The sequence below is a fragment of the Triturus cristatus genome, chromosome 4_1 (genome assembly GCF_964204655.1).
Source record: "Triturus cristatus chromosome 4_1, aTriCri1.1, whole genome shotgun sequence".
In the NCBI taxonomy this organism is placed as follows: domain Eukaryota; kingdom Metazoa; phylum Chordata; class Amphibia; order Caudata; family Salamandridae; genus Triturus; species Triturus cristatus.
In genome coordinates this window covers 95,386,887-95,409,863 of record NC_140585.1, presented here as the reverse complement: position 1 = coordinate 95,409,863, position 22,977 = coordinate 95,386,887, and the positions used below count along the sequence as shown (strand labels likewise).

The window sequence follows — 22,977 nt, the reverse complement described above, 5'->3', positions numbered from 1 at the left end:
TCTACCAAAGATCACCTCATACGGGGATAGCCCTGTTCTAGAGTGTGCTACCATTCTCATGTAAAAGAGTGCAACTGGTAATGCTACTATCCAGTCGACACCTTTCTCTCTACATATTTTGGACAGTCTGATTTTCAGTGTCTGGTTATGTCTTTCTACGAGACCTGCTGCTTCGGGGTGTCGGACACAGTGGAATTTCCACTGATATCCCAACAGGAGTGAGACATGTTTCATTAATTCGGATGAGAAAGGCTGACCGTTATCTGAATATACAACACGTGGTAAACCGTACCGTGGGAAGAATTCTCGAACTAGCTGTTTGGCAGTAGTCGGGGCAGTGTAATCTGATACAGGGTACGCCTCTGTCCAACGAGAGAGAGCGCAGACAACTACGAGGACATATTTGAATCCTCGACAACGTTCCATCTGAATATAATCCATCTGGAGGACTTCAAAAGGATGGTCAGGAGGCTGAAATCCACCCTGCTCTACGGGAACACTCTTTCCTGGATTAAACTGACAACATATCATACAGGTACGAACTTTTTGTTTAGCTGCTGCTCGTAAATGTTTGTTGAACCAAATGTGCTGAATGCTGTCTAGCATAGCCTTCTCTCCTAAATGTGCTGGACTGTGAACTGTAGCTATAATGGCTTGAACCATGGAATCGGGGAGAAACCATACAGATTTCTCCTTCGTCATCCATCCTTGATCTGTCTGGATCCCTCCTAGTTCAGTCCACTTCTTTATTTCTTCTGCTGTGGCATGTGTCTGTATGTCAATTACATCAAGTGTGGGATCCTTAATTGTCATACACTGTGTTGGTGTCTGAACTATTGGCTTTGTCATGTCTAATGTGCGATTCTGAGCAGTCTGTTTAGCTGTTCTGTCAGCTAAATCATTGCCTTGAGAAATGGTATCAGTAACCTTCGTGTGTGCTTTACATTTCATAATCGATATAGCAGTGGGTAGATGTATTGCGTCTAACAAGGCATGAATGAGGGGTCCGTGCTGAATGTGGGCACCATGGGACGTTAGATAACCTCTCTCTCGCCACAGCACGCCGAAGTCGTGTACAACTCCGAATGCATAACGTGAGTCAGTGTATACATTAACTTTCTTATTTGTGGCTTGAATACAGGCTTGCGTTAGAGCAATAAGTTCTGCTGCTTGGGCTGACAGAGTATCTATACAATGTGTCTCAATAACTTCAGTGTCTGTTGTGACTGCATACGCGGCCACTAAATCTCCTTTACTTGTTCTCATGCATGATCCGTCTACATACAACGTCAGGTCTGGATCTAACAATGGAACGTCTGTCAAGTCTTGTCTAGGTTTCGTCTTTATTTCAATGATTTCAACACAATCATGAGCTAGTGGGTCTGTTCCAATTACAGGTAATAGTGTAGCAGGATTCAATGTATTACACCGTCGGATCTCTATGTGTGGTTGAAACAATGTCAGTTCATAACCGGTAAGTCTTGCTATGGTCAAGTGTTGTGTTTGTGTTCGGTTCACAAGAATCTCTACTGCATGTGGTACTTGAACTGTCAATGGGTGTCCTAAGACTATGGCATCGCTTTGTCTGATTGCTAAAGCTGTCGCTGCCACTGATTTCAGGCATGCAGGCAAAGCCTGAGCTACGGGATCTAATGTACTGGAAAAATAAGCACATGGCTTGCGTGATCCTGCTTGATCCTGAGTGAGTACTGATAAGGCAGTACCTTCGCGTTCTGTAACAAAGAGTGTAAAATGTTTGCTATAACATGGTGTTGCTAAAACAGGTGCTTGACATAAAGCTTCCTTTAGGCTTTCAAAAGCTTGTGTATGTTCCTGAGTCCAAGGGAGAACAGTCGATGTGGCTGCCTCCTGTGTGGTTAACTGAATGAGTGGCTTCGCTAGAAATGCATATTGGGGAATCCACTGTCTACAGTATGAAGTGAGGCCTATAAAAGCCCGCACTTCCTTTTGCGTCTGCGGTATTGGCATGTTTGCAATTAACTGAATGCGATCAGGTGTAAGCTGCCTTCCCTCCTTGGACAGCGAGTGACCAAGATAAATAACTCGCTGAACACAGAATTGCAGCTTAGAAGGGGACACCTTGTGTCCTTTGTCTGCTAGGAAATGTAAAACTGTCAATGAGGCTTTTTCACATTCGTGTTCGCTTCGTGCGGTGATCAGCAGATCATCGACGTATTGAAGCAATGCGGTGTTAACGGGCATGTGTATACTGTCAAGTTCTCGTTTCAGTGCTTGGCTATAGATGCTGGGGCTTTCTGTGAATCCTTGGGGAGCGCGGGTGAATTTAAAGCTTCGTCCATTCAAGCTAAATCCGAATAAGTATTGGCTCTCCGGATCTATTGGGACGCTGAAAAAAGCATTCTTGAGATCAATTACAGTAAAGAATGTAGCTTGAGAATCAATGGCTGTCAGTAATGATGAGATATCGGGGACCACGGGGAATTGTGGCACAATGCATTTGTTTAATTCACGCAAATCAATCACTAATCGATATACTGGTGGGGCCATCGGATCAGTTCGTTTAAGAATCGGAATTATCGGTGAATTACACACATTGGAGTTAGTTTCTACAACCACTCCTTGCGCGACTAGCTCGTCAATGATTTTCAGTAAAGCCACTACAGCATCTGGTGGTAACTTGTATTGTCGCATTCGTGGTAGTACCACTCCTGCTTTCAATGTAACTCGATAGGGTGTAATGTTCATGCAGCCAACATCCGTAGGGCCTTGTGCCCATAGATGTACTGGTAAAATCTGTAGTCGGGGATCCATGTCTCTAGACACATAGTGACCTTTAAAATCACGCAAAAACAACCTTACTCCTTCCGGAGAACAACATATTATGGCTCCTAGTGCTTTCAGAGTTTTAATTCCTAACAAATTTTCTGGGCATGATTTAGTAAGCAATAAATCTGTAGTTCGTGTCAAAGGTCCTATCGTAAGTGGAAGTGGCTGTGTTACTTCATTAACAATAGGCTTTCCTGAAAAACCAAGGGAAACATTTTGAGAGCCTGAGAGGGGTGCCCCTGGAACTTCACTACGTTTTATGGTTGTTCGACTTGCCCCTGTATCGAGTAAGAATTTTCTATCTTGACCTAATAATTCACTATGTACATAAGGTCCTTCTTGATCTACCGGAATCTCGATAAGCGGTAAGTCAACTTCCCTCTCTAGGCTGGTTCATGCGTAACGCTGATACTCAGGGTATTCATACTGTGCAGTCTGATACATTTGTTGTGTTGTGGTTTGTGTGGCAGTAGCAGGCAACGGTGGTGCAGCTGGCACAAACTGTATGGGTTGCTGTGAGGCTGGCATAGACTGTTGCTGAACTGGCATGGACTGTCCATGCTGCATAGCTCCTTTTTCATTCTGATCTTGTCTAACTAATCGTGGTCTCTCTTTTGCAATACCTGTAGCTATATTTCGTTTCAGGACTTGACAATCATGTACATAATGGCCTAGTTGTTTACAGTAATTGCAGGTTCCCTTTACAGGAACTGCAGAATCACCAGAATGTGTCACACCCTTTTTGTGACCATCTGCTGGTACTGTCTGAGAAACTAGCATTTTCATTTTTGTATCCTTCATGCGTCTATGCTCGTGTTCTTGTTCATCCCTAATTCTATTGTGATGATACTGTAACATTTGTAGCATTTGCGACGGAGTGTTACTTTGCCAGGTACTCTCGAATTTCAATATTCTATTCTTCACTGGAGGCAATGCATTTTCCACTAATTTTGTCACAAATAAATGTGGATATGAGTCACTACTTGCTTTTATACCACTATTTATACCAAAACATTTTTCAAATCGAGCATAATAATCGCTTGTGTCTTCATCTTGCTTTTGTTTACAGGCTGTGATTGCACCCCAATCTTCCTTTTTTGTAGTTAATAAACGTGGCAGTACCTGTACTAGTAAACCTGGTAATAGTTTAACTTTATCCCCGAGCCCTGAACCTGCGGCTCGGCCCCTTTCTTCCTCTGCTAATGCTGTCCAGTCTATCTTTTGGTCTCCCACTTCCCACTCTTTTTCTTTCAGTTTTTCATATATGCCAGCAGGCAAAAGCACCTTTAATATTGTCATAATATCAGGAAAGGTGTACTCTCCCATCAGTAACATGTCTTTAATTTCTCGGTGGAAACCCGCTGGGTCTTTGTCATGACTAGGTACTACTTTTTTCATTTCTAATAATTCCATTTTTGATATGGGTGTGTAAACAAATACACGGTGAAACTCATTGTCTTCGCCTTTTATTGGGTGCACTTCCCGTAAAGGATTTTGTCTATCCATGAAGTACGGTGCTCTTTCTCTGGGGGGCAGGGAGAGAGAATCCGGACTTACAAAAAGAACATACTGCTTACGTGACACTAATATCTCTTTAATTAGCTTGTTACTAGAACCTTTCCATCTGTACGTAAGTAGTTCCGTTAATATATCAGGTAAAGGACCAGGGTCAGCATGTTGGCTCTTATATAATATGAGGAGTTGCTGAATCATATAGATTCCAGCTAAACGTTGTTCATCTGTACTGAGGTTGAGAAACGTGTGTGCTACGGTCTCATCACCGTATTTTTCAGGACTAACAATCCAGTGAACGGCTGATCTGACTAATTCTTGCTCATCCATGGAATCGAGGAGGTGGTAACCTCTTCGTTCTCGTAGTATTTTATCTGCGGCTTGAAACGAATGTTCAGGAGATTTCAGATTTATTACAGGCGTCGGATACGTTCTGCTATTATTTGGACATACAGAGTGTATTGGATCAGAAAAACATCTAGTATTTTCACAAGATCTTCCTCTGCCTACATAGGCTATGGTCTCTGACTGTCTTGCAGAGTCCCCTGATTCGGACACTTCATCTTGCTCAAACTCGTCTGTTCCCAATCTCTCTTCATGAATACGCTCTATTTCTTTACGTATTTTTCGGCACATGGCTATTATACAATTTTGCTTATCGTGTCTCCCTTCTGATATATTCTGACTCCATCTTGTAAGAATAAGCATTGCATTCCGGTCTACCCCCGGACGATCTTGATTTCTGATCACACAGTTTATGAGGAAACGTAACAGTTCCCCTTGTATCTCTACTTTCTGGAATTCCATAGTTCTGTTAATGCATCCTGGATCTCGTCCTGTTTGAACAAAGTGATATATGTTATCTAGATGCGTAGCCATCCCTGGTAACCTTGCTAAATACTCTGCGGCTCGTCTGATACGTAATGATGCCAGGACCATTTCGTCCTCTTTACCAACCACCGGGTCATATCTACAATTTACAAGAAGTTCCTTAAGCGTACGTTCATTTACGAACTTAGGTGTACGTGAATGTGCTGACTCTTGAAAAACAAGTTTATTTATTCTAGGTGGTGTAAAAATACTGCTAGCACCTCCCGTGGCCCCATCTGGGGCGTCGGGTGTGAAAGGGTTCGTCGAACGTGATACAGCAACTATGGGTGTCGATACCCCTGTAGAGTCGACTGCGGAAACAGATGCGGAAACAGATGTGCTTGCCGATGCTTGTATCGGGACTTGCTGTTGCACGGGGACAGATACCTGATCCTGACGTTGAACCCCTCCGCCAGACGGTCTATGTGGTGTGGCGTTAGCATACTCGGGGGCTGCATCGTCTAGATATGAGGAAAGGAAAACATCTTCTGCGGTTCTGGGATGCCCCTTTGGATGTACCTTAATTGGAAATAACGGGGGTGGCAAGTCTTTTGGCACCTCCGTAACAGCCTTAGGTAGTCCTTCGGCTAGAAGGGGATACATACCATTCATAAGAGCATTTCTTTGTCTATTTACTTGTTCTGATTTCACTCGGATACCTTCCTCAATTAATAGATTTTCTTGAACTTTATTTGAACTTTCTTTACTCCTCTCTTCTTGTCTACGTGCTTTTTCTGTTCGTCTATGAGATTCTTTACGCCATAACTCAACGGCGTCTTTCTGTGACTGTCTGACCTTTCTTTTCCATAACTCTTCCTCCACTTTCATGATGCACTCTGCATCCCAGGTTCCCGCTATGGGCCACCTTTGACTTTCCGGTAATCCTTTGGTATAATCTACCCATAGATCAAGAAACAATATGGCATCTAAGCCATGTTTATGGTACATGAAATGTCCTGGAGTGTCTCTAGGAGGAATAGGAACTGCTTCTTCAAGCACCCCTTTTCTGGTAGTAATCTGTCTTAACTTCGAGAAGAGCGGCATATTGACAACTGATCTGATACTTACTCTTGAACTTACTTAATACGAGAAACACAATAATGAACAGTGAACAATGAACAGTCATTCATACCACAATATGCAAGACATTTTCTGAATACTTTAAACATTAAACATTAAACATTATAACAATGATCGACAATGATGACAGTCTGCCTAACTAATCACCACGCTGAATTCTTGACAATAGCTGAATACTTCGGAATACTTGATATACTGCCAAACAGTACATATACACTGCTAAACAGTGCAGACCGGATTTGTGTACCCAAATCCGTCTTGACCGGCACAACCTATGTGCGCGTCAACACGCCTCCCCGGCGATGGTACTCACCGAGTAGCTCCTTGAAACGGAAGGCCTCAGAGAATGGACAGGACTCGATAACTGCGGACATCGGACCCTCTGGACGTCGGAATTTCGGAAAACCTGGTGGGCCTCTGTATACCTCGGATCTTGCTCTCTCAGCTAGGCTCTGGTCGGGATACCTTGCGCTTCTCACCGCCTCGTCTGGGTTGATCGCAGCCTCAGTCGCCCCCGCTTGACCGGAGGGAGCTTACAGGAAATCCTGCTGGTACGCGTTTATGGTCCGTCCAGCTGTGGCAGGAGACCGGGCCTGCAACGCACCGCCGGCGCGTGAGATGAGAAAGTGTCCCTGTTCGGGCGCCATTATGTGGTAAATAAAATAAATATTACCGGACTGAATTTCATGCGGAATCTTAAATTAAAGTAAAATAGCTCAAAATAACGAGAGGCAGAATCCGTGGTATAAGAGGTTTCTAATGGGCTTTATTCCATTCAAAATGGCCGACTCGAGTCGCGGCCCTCAGGTTCCGTCACCACGAAGGTTCAGGAAGTGAAGTACAATAATTTATTAACAGACATGTATTTTTATAATAAGTACATTACAATGAAACGAATGTAGAAGGCGTAACATTTGATAAGAAAAATGACGTGACAGTGACATAATCGAAACTAGGCGTAATAAGGAATAAAAGAAACATGATTGGTTAGAATTATCAGGCATAGGTGGATCTATAAGATAATACTTGGCATAGATGCGCGCGCGGCAGCATGACGTGTAATTGACGTGCAACTAGGGGGTGAAGGGGACTTGACATTTAGCTCTACATGTGGAGACGAGAAGTCTGGGGTCAAGTCAACCTAATCCCAAATCATATCTAACATCCTATGTTTAAAGAACTATGTTATCCACAAGGAAGAGACTCTCGGACAGAATCTATTCTATACTGACTGTGTGCGTGTACAAGCGTCTAAGTGTCTATATGAGATGCGAGGGGCAGAAAACTTTCCATGGCAACAGGGCTATGAATCACTTGCAGGAGGACGAAAAGGCTGAGTCCTTTGCTTGTGAGCTAAAGGAAATGTTTACCTAAATCACTAGGCAGGAATGCATCGGCTGGAGAGCAAAATAGATAATTCGAAGGTGAAATACAACTTCTTGGCAGACAGGCGAAAACTGGCCGAGGCAGGCACCGTTAGCTGCACAGGGAGTAGGACAAAGTTCATGGATACAGATGCGAGCTCAAGCTGAAGCTGTCAGAGACAGAGAGCAGGGAAAGGCTTTGAGGACAGAATCGGGCCTACTCGCCTGAACTGTAAAAATGGAGTAACTTAGCCATATAAAGTCGGTGGCCTTTCATACTTAGGAATCGAATATCCAGCCCATTGATGGCGGATCTGACAGAGAACATGTTGACGGTAGACACACATATGTTTGCGTCTTAGAAACTGGAACTGGAGGGAACATACATGTACTTGTAACATGCATATAAAACCGTTGGGGTCCAAGATAGGGGACATAACTGATCAGGAAAATCCACATTTCCACAGGGTATCGAGAGAATGTTGAGGATGTCCCAGATCTCTATGGCGTGTCTGTGCAGGAAGCGCACGTTGAGGAGGATGCACTTCATGGCTTGAGTGGTGTTGGTGTCCAACGTGGGGGTGGTAACTGTGGGGGTGCAGAGGGTGGTGAAGGTTTGGCAGCAGTGACGGCAGGAGAACTGGCCGTGGGTGGTGTTTGGCGTGGACAGATGCCATTGTTGTTCCTTCTTGGGTTGAGTGCAAGGAGGGCAGCTGAGTCTTAGCAGTGGATGGTCGGCGATCCAGGGTCTCTTGCGCTGGTTACGGTCGGGTCACGGACGGGTGCAGAAAGGCTTGCCTTTGGCGCACCTTTGACCTGCCAGCAGCAGGCCCTCTGCCTGCAGCCACCATTAAATAAGAGGGTGGAGGGAAGCACAGCTGGGAGGCAGGAGCAGGGAACACCAGGGGCCCGGTGCCACGGGGGCAGTAGCGGCAGGAAAAGGGGTGATGAAGTGGGCATAGGGGACAAGGGCAACAGGCAAAAAACGCAATAACAGTAAGGCACAACAAAACAACAGTGCAGAATTAAGTAAAGGGCACAACAACAGTGAGGCACAATACCATGGCAGACAGCAGAGAGCGGACTCAAACCCTCCTACAGCAGGGCACCAGCTCAACGGCAGTAGAGGCGCAGCAGCGGAGCTGCTGAGGGGGAGAGCAGGTCTCCAACCAGGAGGTCAGAGGTTTTGTCATGCTCCCTCACAGCAACCGCTATTAAATAGGGGAGGGGGAGAAGAGAACACATATCTGACAAGTGAGTATAAGATCTATGCAAGCATTAGTCAGCTATGAAATCTTAGATGAAAGCCAATAGATAACACAAAAATGTATTTTCAATTAGTGACAGAAAAGTAATGTTAATTATGCATGCGTTATGCAAACAAGATCTATTGGTGCAAATTTGGTTGCATGGTACCATTTACTGGTTAACTGAAATAATTAAATGCAGGTAATGTAAAAAGGCACATAGTTGGAATCTTACCTTCCTACCTCTCCAGAGTTATCTTAAGAGCAAGGGCCATAACAAGTATGGTCAGGATGGAAGGTGGCTGGAACTATCACAACTCTCTCCACATACTCCTTGGGCAATGCCATTAGGGCTGCAAGTCCTGGCCAATCCACAGACTTCCCCCTTGCTAAGAGCAGCACCAGGATAGGATCGAGCAGGTGAACCCAGCGCTCAGGGGGCTGCGGCTGCCAGCCCTCCTCCTCACCATGCACATATGGTGGCAGGCCACTAGTGTGCATGTCAAGCTGGTTGCAAGAAAGCAGTTGCCAACCTGACATGTGCACTTTGGAGTGTGTGTGTCGGCAACCAGGAGCAGAAGGTGTGCCTGTATAGAATTTTTGAGCCACACCCACTCATCATTAAGAAATCTAGCTGGCCAATATAAAAAAAAAACAGCACAGCACCCACAGCTGGAAAAAGTGATATCTAAATTGGAGATTTATTTACATTAAAATCGGAGGCTGTCGGGAGGCCAAATATAGGGGACAATGCCCTGACGCTCTAATAAAGAATACACAGCTTCTGCCCCTGAGATGCAACTGTTGTATTTTTAAGAGCTAACACTATAATTTTCAGGCCTGGAGGGCACTTTACTGGCCTGATCATTTGGGCCCACTTCCTATCCCTCCAGTGGAAGTTTAAAGCCTTGGGGTGCTGATTGATGGGCATCTTACAATAAAGTCCCATGTAAACTTGGTGGCATCGAAATGCTTATTTTTGTAAAGAATGTTGAGGAAAGCCATGCCCTACTTATCCTTAGAAGCACATAAAACATTAATTATTGCAACCATTTTGTTTAGATTGGAATGTGTGAATGCAATCTATGCTGGTTTACTGGAAGCTTTGCTGTATCGACTTCAGGTATTTCAAAATGAAGCTGCCAAGTAGGTTTTTAGGATGCCTAGAGTAGACGCTCACATGCCACTCCTCTGTTAAATTAACTTTTTTGGCTTCCAGTTAAAAAAAGAATACAGTTTAAACTTTGCCTCAAGGATTTTAAGAGCCTAAACATCCAGATGTCATCTCTGGTAAAGTTAATAGGTACGCTCAGGGGCGGCTTATCCACTAGGGCAGAGGAGCGTCGTCCCACTGCTTTCTCGCAGTGCGAAAAAGCCAAAACCTAAAATGGTAATAACATTTGCTTATTACCATTTGATGTTTCTTTGCGCATTGCGGGCGGGCTGGTGGGCGGACCTGCCCAGGCAGGAGAAGAGTGCTGTGCGCACGCTGCCCTTTTCCATGTATGCTGCACTGCAGCCTACATGGAGATCATGCCATCCCCTACAGCCCCTGGCTGGGTGGCGTCCCGATCAATAACAATGCTCTATTCGACCGTGATTGGCTTAGGGGAGGGGAGGGAGGCTGCCTGCTTCCTGTTCCTATTGGAGGCAGGAATGCTGGAGCAGTGAAGACGTGGGACCCGGGCCACTGGACAGGTAGATTTTTATTTTTTATTATTGACCCTCCCATCGTGACCCCCCTCCCTGCTCGTCCCCCCACCTGCAAGCCATGCCGGCCGCTACTGGGTACGCTCCGTCATGTAATCTGAGATCAGCTGGCTCCATTTGTTTAGTTGTACACAGATTTAGATTTGCTGTAGACCTGGAGGCAGCAGCTTTTGGTCATTGCTTATACCAGTAGGAACCTCCTACTGAGCACAATTCGATGTCTGTCGGATATCTTGTCCTTTAAAAAAAAGCTTGAAGACCTGGCTTTTTAACCGCTTTGCCACGGCGGGCATTCCGCCGCGGCGCTGGGGAATCTGTCGTTCTCCGCATATGCCCACCGGTACGTCGGACGGCCGGGGGCCCGTCTGATGCATGGAAGGGGTTAAGCAAGCATACGTGTCTTATTGATTGTTTACAACTCTCCATTAAGCTGGTCATCTAGTGCCCAGAGACCTATGGTGAATGTGAACTCTGTAGATTCCAACACCATTAACAAGAAAGGAAAGGAAAGGAAGTCTACGGGAGATAAGCAATCAAAAGATTTCAATTGAGATTGACAACAAAAACAACTAATGGTATTCTGTGAAAGGGTTGTCAGCTCACTTAGTTGTAAACAATGCATCACAACGAATGCGCTAAGTAGACGAGACCTAAAAAAGATCTGCCCTCAGAAACAACAGCCCTTGAAGGCCCTGAGGTGATTGCTTCTGATAGAAGCCGACACTACTGATACCATTGTTATAAGCCGACTCTTCTCTGTGATGTGGCAGCTAAATTATGGCGATGACTTCAGGCTACGTATGATGTTATGATGCTTTTGCTTGCTATGATACTGCTGGCTCATGCTACATATGTAGGGGAAAATCCTTTCAGCCAATGAATACCTCTTTATCGTCACATTTTGATGCGATGGCTGTTAAGGCGAAGAGGAATCTCCAACAGCCAATTAGAGTGCAACACAAGCACTCTTTGAGAGGAAGCACACAGCTTCTGAATAATCAAATTCCTGCACAAATGGCTCCCAATAACTGGGAAGAGCCATAGCTCTTCTCCTGGTGATTCTCATGTTGTTGTCTGGTGGCAGCTGTGCTGTTAAGGTGAACCATAAATAAACAAAACACTTTTTTTTAAGTGGTGGGAGGAAAAGCAACATAGGGGGCAGGTAGAAGCAACATGGGGAGCGTGGGTTGGGAGAATCAACAAAGATAGTGCTAGTGGGGAGACCACAAGATGGGGGCACTCATGGGGAAAGCAACACAGAGGATGTGGGGAGAAGCAAAGGACATGAAGAGAGAGTAGTGTGGAGGGCAGGGGAGATGCAAATAGGCAAGGAAGAGCAAAATGGAGCTCAGAGAAAAGCACACGAGGGTGAGCACATCATGGAAGAGGGCAGGGAAGAAGCACTTTGCAAGAAATAGGAACATAGAGAGGTATCAGAAGCACATACTAGAGACAGCTGTAAAACATATCCACTCTGGAAGAGTGTATAAACAAAAATAAGAAGTAGTGCTTAAAGCACAAGCAGTGGAAGGACACAAGTAATTTCCCATGTTCCAGAAGAGTGAAAAACATAAAAAGAGAAACTAAAGTCCACCCAGGCTAATCAATAAGAAGCAAGCAAATGGGAGTGACAATAAAGCTAACCAGTGGTAAGCAATGAGTAGATCTAAGTCCAATGTAAGCTGACAATACGTCTAGCATCAGACACAAAATGTGCTGTCTGGCAGGTAAGGACTAAAAACAGGAGTGTGACCAAGATCACCTGGTGCTAATCAAGTCAGATGCCCTGTGGCTTGAATGCATACACTCCTGAGGATGAGAACAGTCCTTGCTCTGACATCACAGCACCTGGCTGGTTCTGCCCCAAGGGCAGGTGCAGCTACCTTTTTTAGGGTGGTGCATTAGGTTGGGCACATTTTTGTTTTGTCTACTTTGCTTCTTTGTCTTCAGCATAATAGTGTCCTGGCTGCAGGTGTACTGAGAACTACCCAAAATGGTTAGCTTGTCCGCATGATAAGCAAGGGTGCTGGTCATAATAGTCTGGTAGATGATGCAGCTGACTTTAAGAGGGAGCCAGCCGGCAAGAGGAGTTCCATCGGTATGAGGGTGATGTGATCATATTTCTTCAGGTCCTGGATGAGACATGATATCTCAAAAAAAAAATTAAAAGAAGGGAAAGCAGGAAAAACAGAGAGGAAGCAGGACGGTGCTGCTTCACAGGAGAGTTAGGCCTGGGGTTTGAAGTCATCAAGGTGTAGGTGATTGAGCCAGGTTTGTTGTATCTGGTTTGTTGTTCTTGGTAAATAATACAAATGCTGTCTTGGTTGGGTTGAGCTTCAGATAGATGCTGGACATTCAGGTCTGAATGATGTGTAAGAAATGATTATGACGCTGAAGTATAGGAGACTTTCAAGTACAGTTGTGTACCATCATTGTATTGGTGAATCGTGATGCCTTTATCTCTGAGTAGAGTTGTGGCTCCATGTACTGATTGAAGATTACACGTGACAGTATTGAGCCTGGTAGGGGGGGAGGCTCCACAGTTAATAGGGATATTTGGGAGCTGGATCTGCCCATGTGAACAAACGGGTGTCTTGCGCAGGTAGGAGAAAAACCAGTAAAGGACATTGTTGGTGCATATGAATGTGGGATGGTGTTTGACTTGGCCCATTCTGCAGTGCTGCCCCCTAACTTTTTGCCTTCACCCTCCTGTTCTCTGAACACATTTTTGTTGGCTTTCAGGACTTGACACACTTTGCCACTGCTTGCGCTCTCTCTTTTAAATGTGGTAGGACAGGCTTTCATCCAAATGACATATTTACTTGTAGGTCCCTAGTAAAGTGGAACTTTCCTACACCAACAGACTGCAAAAATACTTGTAGTCTGGCATGCATATATCATGCATAATAGGCGTTTGGAGCAGGATTAAACTTGAGATTCGACAAATTTTTAATCTGACGGTACTTGACTCCTTTGTCAGTTCTATGAATTTTTTAGGATTCTTTCACACCATCACTAGCAAGATTTTTGAGATGTTTGATAATCTTACTGTTATCAGTCTCTTCAAGTGCATTAATGTAATCTTCAAATATCTCTATCCAAGCAGTCTATCAGCAATATTTTGCTTTTTCGCGTTATCAAAAGGTGGCGGTGGCTTCAAGAAGGCGGCACAAGATTGGCTGACACTGCAACTGGAGCTTTCTCCGGCTCCTCTTGCCAGAAATTGAGATCTGTTCCATTCCTGTCCCTACCTGCCCCTGCGATGGGCCAGCAACAGGGTCGTCTTGGTGGGTTCCATCGGGAGGATGGACCTTTGACAAATTTCTTGCCGCTGCAGGTTTGGACCGCTCTGTAAGCACAGTCCTTGACTCCTCTTCGAGTCACCCGCAGCAGTGATGCAATGACTGTCTTTACTCAGTTCAGGTAAGTAGATGACCCTTTCCTGCACTTCATGAAGTTTTCAGTCTCTCTTTTCACACCTGGTTCATCTCTGCCTTGTAGCGCTTCTGTTCGCAGTGTTTGTAAGTTATGACCATCTTTGACTGATCTTTGTAAACCTGGTTGCCTTCACCTTCAGCGGTAATGCTCCATACTATGTAGTCCTTTCTTTTGCATGCAGTGTGGTACCTTTTAGTAGGGTCTTGGTCATAGTTTCTTGACCGACGATGCGTAGACTTCTTAGTGAAGCTTTCCATTCAAATGGTTCACACCAGCTGGTGTTGAGCTTTCAATCAATCAATCAAGGTGTTTGTTAAGCGCGACTGCTCACCTGAAAGGGTCTCAAGGCACTGGTGAGGGGGGGGGGGGTTCACACATTCCAGTCCACCAAGGAGGGGGTCTGGCTTCACATACGGAAACTGTTGACTTAAAACGAGCAGTTTGCTTGGACCACAGCAAACACTCTAGAAGAGCACATTCTTATTTGGGTTACTTATCCCCTTTCTCGTTAGCAGTGTTATCATCCTCCCCAGCCTAGGTACCTGCCAATGACTATGGGATGTAATTTTAGCTTTGGATGTTAAACTGAATGGCATTGTATGATCCTCTATTGTATTGACTTTTGGGAGTCGATTTTATCATGTTTTTGAATGTTTTATCTTAGATGTGTTATGTGTGTATATTTATTCTTGTATGCCGTAGAAATGCAGCAAATAAAGATTTTTCTGACTGACTAAGCCACACACAGAGCTGCAAAGCACAAGTCTTTATTCCTCTGCGTGTATCTGTGAGGTGCAACATTGTAAACCAAGCTTTCATAGCATTCTATTCTAGTTATTACGACATACTGATACAGAGTCCATAAGGAGCCAGAAAGGTTCTGTTCTAAAACATGCAGGACGCTGCCCCTCCCATGGAGCTGGAGGTGATACTATTACACTTCACACAACTATAGTAGTGCAGCATCTCATTGGATGTCTATTGTGTTTGCCAATACTTGTTTGCCAATGCTTGAGTGTTAGGATCACACGCTAAGGCAAATTGGATTTTCTCAGTTGTATTAAGAGTAGACCATGGAAGAGGGGACACTCCCCTCCAAAAGTGTCTACCCTCGTGCACTTGCCACGAATCCAGAAATCCAGTAATCTGGCCAGTGAGAGTGAGAAAGGAGAGAGACTAAAGAAAAAAGGGAAAGAGGTTTGTGACGGAGGTAAACAGAAAAGGAGTAAGAGATGATTGAGATGTTGTAGACCTGTGTGATACCCGCCTGGTGAAAGGAGAGGATGCAAGAGAAATAGAGTCTACAGGTGATATATCAGATGTGCGTGTTCCTTAAGGTAAATTAAAGAGTTTTAATTTGTCACAATAATTGGCACTTTCTGACAGAATCAGGGAGACGCATATCTACATTCTACATGCTAAGAAAAGATGCTCTGTATTTAAGAGACTGGTACATGAACCACTGCTAATAAAGGTTGTGGTTGGGGCAGGAACAGATTTTGATACAAAGCAAAATAGATCAGGTTTTTGTGCAGAGCTTTAACCAGCTTCTTCTCTTTGAATTCACTGCGAATTTGTCCCACTTGTGCATTCCTTCTCACCTTCATTACAGGTCGTTCCTTGGAATCCGTTGTCACATTTGCACGTGCCATCCGAAGTGCAAGAGCCATTAATACAAGTAGTTGAATTGCAAAATGCCACTGGAGACGAGAAGAGCACATTAAATTAAAAAATGGCAAGATGCATCACTATTCTTGCAAATTAAACAAGAGATTTATTTTCACAAATGTCTATAGAACTGTTTAATGAGTTTCCTTTCCCCTACTCAGTTCATTCTGCATCTTTACTCATCTGGTCTAGGACGAGCAGCAGCTGTTTCTGAATTGTGTGGTCATAGTTCCTAACAAGCATTTAACATAAAGATTAAGAACATTCACAATATGTTCTTTTTACGTTTTCCTTAAATGCATTAAGTACGTTCTTTCACCAAAAGAAATATTAAATTATGGTTTGAATACGTTTCAACATCATCATACAGAACCTGCCTATAGGGAGCTGCGCTTTGGTACTGGCTGTGCACAACACAATATCAAAAGCAAGCATTTCCAATGCAATAGGTCTCACATTTGCAACATTTAGATTTATTACCATTGTAATTTTTACACATATATATCTATATATATCTCTATATGTATATATATATTTGCAAGACGACTCCTGCAAATTGTCTGAATCGCACGGACAAGAACAAGGAGTCACGGACCCAAAATTTCGTGGCTGAAACTTCTTTATTCCTTAAGCCATATGACGCGTTTCGGGCATACAAAGTGCCCTTGATCACATGCGGAAACGCACTCCGCTTTCTGTTTTTATGTCTTTTACTGAAATTCACCTGTGTTAAACATAGAAAAAACACTATCAATCTTAATGTTGTTTAGAATTAAAAAAGCTGATATTTCGCCATTGATATTCTCGTGGAATTTCATGTCCTCACTATAATCGGTTGGTGAACACAGTTGAATACACATATATGCACATATTGTGAATTTTCGCCACAGTCATTATATTGCACATATATATCTCTTTTGTATGAATACAATAGTCCTTAAGTTAAATAGTAATAAAAACTGTTTGATAAAATCATGGTTACTTAAAAACCAAAATTAAATAATATAAATACATATAAATATATATACATACATATGTAAACAGATTTATTAAAATATATTTTATGTGTTAAATTCAAAACACATAGTGCACCTTGTGCCTATTATTGCTTAAATGCGTGAAAAACTTATGGACTGTTAATGAGTGCAACAAAATGCTGTGATTGATTGGTTATTCAACTGGTAACTATCTATTGAATTGATATAAAGTGCACACATGTCTCACTCCTTATCTTTGTAGTTTATGCTAATTCTATTAGTATGATAGTGTGATTAAAAGTGCTAAGTGCTACCTTGATAACTGTCAGAGTGCTAATGCATAAATGCATAACATTCAGGTGCATGACTATAAATATAAAAGAAGAAAAAGAAAAAGGAGAAAAATGAAGGGGAATAGTGGCTGGTGATGAACTCTAATAAACATTGTAACTTCATCTTTATTTTTAGTAGATTTGAATATTATGTTGTTCATATTACCTATTGCCCACGGGGAAGCTAGCTGTGTTACAAAATAATCAGTGCATAAGTGATAGAGTTGTCATTCTGTATGCTAATTCTAGACTATGTGAACTTTATATCCATCCAGTTCACCAGGTTATAAAAAAGATTTTGTTATTTTATAAAAAGTTGTGAAGGTCTTCTGTGTTATTCAGACCATTCGGATGTTTACTATCTAGCTCAATAATGTACCGAGATTCTGATTGGCGTAGCAGTCGTTCTCTGTTACCGCCTCTGCGAGGTTTTGATACTGAGCTAATTACAAAGTAGCTTAAACAACTCAAAATGTTGTTGTGACATTGTTTAAAATGCCTGGCGACTCGGTAAGTATCATCATTATTGACAATTGCTCGGATATGCTGCAGTATCCTGACGTGCACCTGCAGCTTTGTGCTGCCCACGTATCTTAAACCACAGGTGCAAGCCAGGACATATACGGCAAATTCGGTTTTGCAATTGTAGTGGCCCACAATTAAATTTGGTCTGGCATTGAATGGGGTAATGTAACTGGTAGTGTTAATCCCAAACTTGCAAGCTCTACAACTCGGGCATTTGAAAAATCCCTGTTGTGGTTGCAACCACATTTTATTCTCATGGCAGATCTCCGGGCTATTTTTAACCAGCTGTGTTTTCATTGATCTGCCTTTCCTAAATGTGATCGTAGGATTATTAGACAGTTGTGGTGCCAGTACCGCATCTGTAAGAATTTTGGGCCAGTTACGTTTGAGAATTGATTTAATTTTTCTCTCTTGTTGATTATAGGTGATAATCAATCTTGGTTCAGAATCATCATTTTGTGTTGCTTGGACAGTGACACTTATTGGTTCAAGAATTTCTTCTCTAGTTTTTAGTTTAACTTTAGCCTGTACTTCTTTGAGGACAGTTTCATCATAGCCTCTGTCTTTAAATCTTATAATGGCTTCATTTGTGCATTTCTCTAAATCCTGTACTTGGCTACAGATTCTCTTGATGCGAAGTAACTCTCCAAATGGAATGCTTCTTATTAAATGTTTAGGATGCTTACTCGACGCATGTAACGTGGAGTTACCTGCCGTGGCTTTTCTGTGTAATGTTGTGGCCATCTGTTCATTCTTAATAATGATTTCAACATCTAGGAATTCAATTTTTTCTGTGTGAATACTAGATGTAAATTTAAGGTTAACCTTATTATCGTTGATGGTATTAACAAATGTTTGTGCATTGTTCACATTGCCTTGCCACACCACAAAAACATCATCGATATATCTGTACCAAAATTTGACATGTTGATTGTACAATATTGCGTGGGTCCCCCTCAGGACCTGCTCCTCCCACCAGCCTACCATCAAACAGGCATAGCTGGGAGAGAAGCAGGATCCCATGGCCACACCGCGCAGCTGTTTATACACATCTGTGCCAAATAGGAAAAAATTGTTATTGAGGCACCAATCAATACATTTTAACAGCATATTATTATGTTGGTAGGATTCAATAGGACGTGAATTTAAAAAGTATTGGATAGCTTGAAGTCCTCTCTCGTGTTCTATGCACGTATAAAGGGATTCAATGTCTAATGTCATCAAAATCATGTTTTTTTCCCATTTGATGTTTTTGATCTTATTCAGGAAGTCTCCCGTGTCTCTCACGTAAGTAGGTAAGTTCTTGACTGATTCTTGTAAGAAAAAATCAATACACTGAGAAACATGTTCGCTCATACTGTTGATGGCTGATATTATTGGGCGTCCTGGGATTGGTACAGTCTTTTTTATGAATTTTGGGAATGAAATAGATAATTGGAATTACTGGGTGTTGTACTTGTAAAAAAGTTAAATTCTTCCTGTGAAATCATCCCTTCCCTTTTAAACTGGCGTAGCTTTTTGTTTAAAGAGTCTTTTGCTTTGCTGTACTCTTTCCAGTTTGTTTTTGCATAGCATGTTTCATCTTGTAATTGCCGTTGCGCTTCTTCAATGTATTGACTCTTTGGCCAAATGATGATATTGCCTCCTTTATCACTTTTAGTGATGACCACTTCCTGATTATTCTGTAATTTCCTAATTAATTCTTGATATTGCACCTCATTGAACTTGTTTACATGTTTTTTCTTATTGGATTGAAGATTGAGTTTTTTCAACTCTTCTGTCACTGTTTCATGGAATATGTCTATCGCATCTTTTGGCATGTTAGGTATAAATGTTGATTTGGGTTTAAAGGGTCTGATCCCAGCCCCTTGTTGATGAACATCCATACATACGAGCTGCTGCTGTGTAGACAATTCTGTGGCAGTACTCTCTGTTTGAAGTGATGTTGCTTCTTTAAGATCATATACAGTTCGCAACAGTGGAATGTCTCTGACTTGCAACCCTAATATTTTTTTGGGGTCATGTTGTTGTTGTTGTTTTAAGCCCTTTTTATTGTGAAAAACTTTTTTAGCTTGAGTTTCCGAATATAGCCAAATACATCTATCCTGGTTTGAACGTAATTGAAATCGTTTGATGGACAGTACGATAAACCTAGGTTGAGCACTTTTTTCTCTGCTGTAGTTAGAGTTACCGTTGATAAATTTACAATGGTTTTATTCTCCAAATTTGTTACTTGCGCCAATAGTTTCTTTTTGATTTTGCTTTTTGTTTTTTTGTGCCGCGCTCTTCTGTTGATGTTGCGTTTTTTTCTATGGCTATTGCTTGCTTCCGTGGTCTTAATGTGTTGCGTCGGTCTACTGCTAAAAAATCCACTTCTTCCCCCAAGCTTAATCTTCTTGTTTCAATATTCATTGTGGTACTGTTACTGTCTTCTGAGCCTATATCACTGCTGAAGGAGCTGCCGTCAGATGGTATTAATGAGTCTTTTGATGTACCCGCAATTTGTGGTTGGGTAGTGATGTTATCTTTACTTGAGGCTGTGTTAGTTTTGACTTTTTTAGCCATAGCGAATTTTCTGGCAAACGTGTAGATTCTGCCGTGTTCATAATCTGCTAGGTCACGAGCAAATTTCCTCCAGTGGTGTGTGTCCAATTCAAACACTAAAAGAACAAGTGTCAGCCCTCCAGTAGGCTACAGGAAGGGAAACCTGTTCCGTCGATTTTAAGAAATGTATTGGAAACACACCACTGGAGGTCAAACATTTGGATGGAAAAAAGACCACAGGGCCCAGCATGCACTTAATTCAGAAGATATGCAAATTAGGTACACCGGAGACCTTATAAACTGTGAAATGTCGTAGAGCCTTGTAGGATGTCCTAAACTGTGTGCAATCAAACTGCCTCTGAAGAGGAGCGTAAAGGCTCCGAAACGCGTCAGGCGGAACAGAAATAATCAGGAAAGCAACCCTGCTCCCTCTTGAATAAAGGATTGGTAATTCAATAGCTGGAGGTGTGCGTCCCCATATGCAGGGGCATTTTTGGGAACATATATATATATATATATATATATATATATATATATATATATATATCAAGCTCCAAAGTACCCATAGGGCAGGAACGCACTCAGATCATTGACAGGAGTAAATCCATTTATTGGTAAAAATGCTCCCCCTGGACAGATTGCTTCCGCAGCTTACTGGTTGGTTTCACCGCGTTCTGCAGCTCAAGTCGATAACGCTGACGCGTTTCGAAGCTTCTGTGCTTCTTTTTCAAAGGCTCGACTCCCATGTGCTGTTGAGACACACCTTCCTTTATAGCAATGTCACGCCCTCTCATGGGCAGGGAATTCTGGAACACGTAGTGTGCCTCATGATTAAAACCCTGTATGGGAGCACTTAATTCACCGCTGTTTCTGGCAAGAATGAAAGCCCACAGATGAACCTCCGTCCACAGGTGCATTTACAATCCAGTTAGTCAATGTCCCACAAGTAAGGCAAGGAAATCCGAAGCCTCGTGGCACCCAGTCATTTCGGGTTGGTGCGTGTCCTCGCGGCAAAGGCGGCCGCGTTTAAACATCAAGCTCCAAAGTACCCATAGGGCAGAAACGCACTCAGATCATTGACAGGAGTAAATCCATTTATTGGTAAAAATGCTCCCCCTGGACAGATTGCTTCCGCAGCTTACTGGTTGGTTTCACCGCGTTGTGCAGCTCAAGTCGATAACGCCGACGTGTTTCGAAGCTTCTGTGCTTCTTTTTCAAAGGCTCGACTCCCATGTGCTGTTGAGACACACCTTCCTTTATAGCAATGTCACGCCCTCTCAGGGGCAGGGAATTCTGGAACACGTTGTGTGCCTCATGATTAAAACCCTGTATGGGTGCACTTAATTCACTGCTGTTTCTGGCAAGAATGAAAGCCCTCAGATGGGCCTCCGTCCATGGGTGCATTTACAATCCAGTTAGTCAATGTCCCACAAGTAAAGCAAGGAAATCCGAAGCCTCGTGGCACCCAGTCATTTCGGGTTGGTGCGTGTCCTCGCGGCAAGGGCGGCCGCGTTTAAACATCAAGTTCCAAAGTACCCATAGGGCAGGAACGCACTCAGATCATTGACAGGAGTAAATCCATTTATTGGTAAAAATGCTCCCCCTGGACAGATTGCTTCCGCAGCTTACTGATTGGTTTCACCGCGTTCTGCAGCTCAAGTCGATAACGCCGATGTGTTTCGAAGCTTCTGTGCTTCTTTTTCAAAGGCTCGACTCCCATTTGCTGTTGAGACACACCTTCCTTTATAGCAATGTCACGCCCTCTCATGGGCAGGGAATTCTGGAACACGTAGTGTGCCTCATGATTAAAACCCTGTATGGGTGCACTTAATTCACCGCTGTTTCTGGCAAGAATGAAAGCCCTCAGATGGGCCTCCGTCCACCGGTGCATTTACAATCCAGTTAGTCAATGTCCCACAAGTAAGGCAAGGAAATCCGAAGCCTCGTGTCACCCAGTCATTTCGGGTTGGTGCGTGTCCTCGCGGCAAGGGCGGCCACGTTTAAACATCAAGCTCCAAAGTACCCATAGGGCAGGAACGCACTCAGATCATTGACAGGAGTAAATCCATTTATTGGTAAAAATGCTCCCCCTGGACAGATTGCTTCCGCAGCTTACTGGTTGGTTTCACCGCGTTGTGCAGCTCAAGTCGATAACGCCGACGCGTTTCGAAGCTTCTGTGCTTCTTTTTCAAAGGCTCGACTCCCATTTGCTGTTGAGACACACCTTCCTTAATAGCAATGTCACGCCATCTCATGGCCAGGGAATTCTGGAACACGTTGTGTGCCTCATGATTAAAACCCTGTATGGGTGCACTTAATTCACCGCTGTTTCTGGCAAGAATGAAAGCATTCAGATGGGCCTCCGTCCACGGGTGCATTTACAATCCAGTTAGTAAATGTCCCACAAGTAAGGCAAGGAAATCCGAAGCCTCGTGGCACCCAGTCATTTCGGGTTGGTGCGTGTCCTCGCGGCAAGGGCGGCCGCGTTTAAACATCAAGCTTCAAAGTACCCATAGGGCAGAAACGCACTCAGATCATTGACAGGAGTAAATCCATTTATTGGTAAAAATGCTCCCCCTGGACAGATTGCTTCCGCAGCTTACTGGTTGGTTTCACCGCGTTCTGCAGCTCAAGTCGATAACGCCGACGCATTTCGAAGCTTCTGTGCTTCTTTTTCAAAGGCTCGACTCCCATTTGCTGTTGAGACACACCTTCCTTTATAGCAATGTCACGCCCTCTCATGGGCAGGGAATTCTGGAACACGTAGTGTGCCTCATGATTAAAACCCTGTATGGGTGCACTTAATTCACCGCTGTTTCTGGCAAGAATGAAAGCCCTCAGATGGGCCTCCGTCCACGGGTGCATTTACAATCCAGTTAGTCAATGTCCCACAAGTAAGGCA

At 43.4% G+C, this 22,977-nt stretch overlaps 1 protein-coding gene across 2 annotated transcripts in view; it reads right to left on the bottom strand.

Annotated features, from left to right (window-relative positions):
* The window catches only part of LOC146839638 (uncharacterized), a 524,113-nt gene that overhangs the window by 219,511 nt on the left and 281,625 nt on the right, over window positions 1-22,977 (bottom strand). Inside the window, exon 5 of one of the 2 annotated variants that reach the window (XM_085650373.1) lies at window positions 15,631-15,729. The exons of the other annotated variant lie outside the window; for it this stretch is intronic. Coding sequence (XP_085506499.1) covers window positions 15,631-15,729 — 99 coding nt within the window. The remainder of the gene's footprint in view (window positions 1-15,630; window positions 15,730-22,977) is intronic. 2 annotated transcript variants of the gene reach the window in all.